At 41.4% G+C, this 3,206-nt stretch overlaps 1 protein-coding gene across 1 annotated transcript; it reads right to left on the bottom strand.

Moving 5' to 3' along the window:
- Positions 1 to 286: 286 nt before the first annotated feature.
- Positions 287 to 1,852, bottom strand: LOC104962398 (transmembrane protein 120A-like). Its single transcript, XM_010790836.1, has 4 exons — positions 1,655 to 1,852; positions 1,483 to 1,542; positions 1,308 to 1,403; positions 287 to 700 (listed from the first exon to the last, which is right to left on the bottom strand). The coding sequence occupies exons 1-4, from the start codon at positions 1,729 to 1,731 to the stop codon at positions 559 to 561; spliced, it is 375 nt and encodes a 124-aa protein (XP_010789138.1). The 5' UTR covers positions 1,732 to 1,852; the 3' UTR covers positions 287 to 558.
- Between the last annotated feature and the right edge of the window lie 1,354 nt (positions 1,853 to 3,206).

Genomic DNA, 3,206 nt, shown 5'->3' with positions numbered 1-3,206 from the left:
CCCCCGTCTGGAACTCCCTCCCTGCTGAAATCCGCAACGCCCCTTCTCTCAACATTTTCAAATCAACCCTAAAAACTCATCCGTTCCACAAAGCCTTCCAACAATAACTCACTCTTCCCCCCCCCCACACTTACACTTCTGCCCCGTTTTATGTCTTGTCCTTGTATGTTTCTTTGTAAAGCGACCTAGAGGTTATGAAAGGCGCTATATAAATTCAAGTTATTATTATTATTATAAAACGTATAATAATATTAAACCTTTATGGCACCATTCAAATACACTTTCAAGTTAGAATGAAATAAACAAAGAACCTGCAAGTAAACACAAAATAAAACAGTTTGCTGCGTGTTTTTCCAGAAGTTAATACAAGTTCAAACTGTGAGACGTCAAATGTAAGAGTTGCAGGATGTTTTATATTCGTTCATGTGTCCTTAAAGAACTGTGTTGTTGTTATTGTTATTATGATAAAGACAGTAGAATAAACGTACAAAGAGATGCCAGATTTGATCCAAAAGCTGTTTTCCGTCTGCGCAGGAACAAACAATAAAACATTTCCTATCAAACCCACGACTGAAACAGGTGAGGGCCCAGAAGTGTGAATACTGAATACCTGGACCCGTTGTTGATGAGGACGCTCTCTCTGATGGTCAGCGTGCAGTAATACCACACCAACAGGAAGTTAAACAGCGCGTCCAACGCTCTGAAAACAACAACAAATAAACACAGGGTATATGCAGGGGTCCTGAAGTCAGATGTAAGACCTTTGAAGACCTTTTTAAAGACCCTTTCCTACATTTTAAGACCTCATCGCCACTTGGAGTTTTAACCGGTTACATTGGCGACACATTTACCTCACATTTACTACATACATTATTGATTGTCCTTCCTCCTTATATTGAAGCTTAAGCCGGTGACGAGTGATTATTATTATTTTAAGTTTCATAATCTTTAGAAAAAGTCAGATTATTTTGAGAAAAAGTCAGAATTTTAAAGATTTTTAGAAAATGTCAGAATTATTTCATTTTCAGAAAAAAGCCAACATTTTGAGAAAAAAACTCATACATATCGTACATGACAGGATTATGATTACCAGAAGAACTGGTTTTCCTTCATCTTGTGACTGTGTAACTCCCTCTCAGAAAAAGACAGAATTTTAGAGATTTTTGGAAAAAGTCAGAATTTTGGGAAAAAGTCAGAATTTTGAGAAAAAGTCAGAATTTTGAGATTTGAATAAATACATGGATCCTGATGTTGAAGCTCAAGCCGGAGACCAGTGAGATTTCTCTAACATCGATAATAAAAGTTACCTGTAGCTGAAGAGGAAGCGGCAGGTGAAGGAGAAGACGAAGAGGATCACCGTCAGAACCAGCTTGAACTTCTCATATTCGTCTTTGTAGGCAAACCTGAGACACGAGGACATCATGAGAGGGAAGTTTCTGACTTTAAAGAGATTTTCAGAGTTAGAAATGAATCAGGACTTACTTTGACTGTTTGTTCAGGAGCGTCACGTTGACGTTTCCTAAAACCAGATTGAGGTACAACCTAAAAATATAAATAAAAAAAGGTCAAACTCTTACATCTTGAGGAGATTCAGATAAAACGACCCAGATCCGTTATTATATATACATTTACTATTCCAGTGTGTGAAGCTAACCATTGAGCGGCCCGACCAAGTAAGGTGGCAGAGGCAGAACGTCCAAATACAACCCGGTGTGGGCATTTATTACTCATTGTGGTACAGCCTCAATATTACTGTCTCACGTGAACACAGTCAGCAGCCACAAGGATCTCCCACACCCCGAGACTAACAGGAAAACAGAACCTAAATACACACAGACTAATCAAACCAACAAGACACAGGTGAGGGGGGAGGAGACAACACAGGGCACCAGGTGCACACAATCAACAGCAACAGACAAGACGGGAGGGGGAACACTTTTCAAACTAAAACAGGAAACAGAGACAGACAGACTAAAACACAGACAGATCGTGACAAATAGATGTAGATAGATATAAATTACATATATTCACATGCTTCCTGTGCAAGGTTTTAGCGTGGAACAAATGAATATGCTTCGCCAATAATGAAGCTATGTCCTACGTAACGGAGGCCAAGATCTACGGCCCCAGAGATCACCTCCGTTACACAGTGATACCTTAACATATTTAAAATAGGGCTGGGCCATATACATTAGTTGTACTATATTTTAAATAAATACCTTATTATGAATATAGCAATGATGGGGTTGACTTGTTGTGCTTCCATAGAATATTTACACAATACATTTTTTATGAAGCTCAGCGCAAGTTCAACCAGGAAGACCTTTTTTCCCCTTCATTTACTATTTCCATGTTACTACTCTCTCAATGAGTGATCAGGGGCGTCACTCCCCAGCTTAACCAATCACTTCACTCTATTCTCACAAGCCTATCATAGCGCTCCGCGAAACCTTTTAAATCTGCTCTCCCCCTCCGACAGCTGTCATTTCAGGTGACTCGACGCAACCCCCCTCCCCCCCTTTTCACCTCCTGTCCCTCTGAATCCAGGGTAAAGTTAAGCCCCTCTCCTTCAGACCGACCCCAACTATCCATTCACCACCACCAGGTTCAAGGTAAGCCCCTCCCCTTCAGACCAAAACGAACCATCCATTCACCACCACCAGGGTCAAGCTAAGCCCCTCCCCTTCAGACCAAACCCAACCATCCATTCACCACCAGGGTCAAGCTAAGCCCCTCCCCTTCAGACCGAACCCAACTATCCATTCACCACCACCAGGGTCAAGCCCCTCCCCTTCAGACCGACCCCAACTATCCATTCACCACCACCAGGGTCAAGCTAAGCCCCTCCCCTTCAGACCGACCCCAACTACCCATTCACCACCACCAGGGTCAAGCTAAGCCCCTCCCCTTCAGACCGACCCCTACTACCCATTCACACTTAATAAACACTTTTTTGTTTTTATTAAAGTCACTCCTAATTTAAGCTGTCAGATAAATGTAGTTAAAATACAACCTTACCCTTTGAATTGTTGTGTAGTAAAAATATAAAGTGGCACTAAAGGAAAATACTCAAGTAAAGAACAAGTACCTTAAAGAGGACCTATCATGCAAAATGCACTTTTGTACGTCTTTTATACATGAATATGTGTCCCCGGTCTTCCAGGGAACTCACCAAGTGTCAGAAAACACAACCCTCTCTATTTTCC

Source organism: Notothenia coriiceps, unplaced genomic scaffold, assembly GCF_000735185.1.
Source record: "Notothenia coriiceps isolate Sejong01 unplaced genomic scaffold, NC01 NC01_scaffold00034628, whole genome shotgun sequence".
Classification (NCBI taxonomy): Eukaryota; Metazoa; Chordata; class Actinopteri; order Perciformes; family Nototheniidae; genus Notothenia; species Notothenia coriiceps.
The sequence above is the reverse complement of the archived record's forward strand: the minus strand, read 5'-3'. Positions and strand labels throughout refer to the sequence as shown.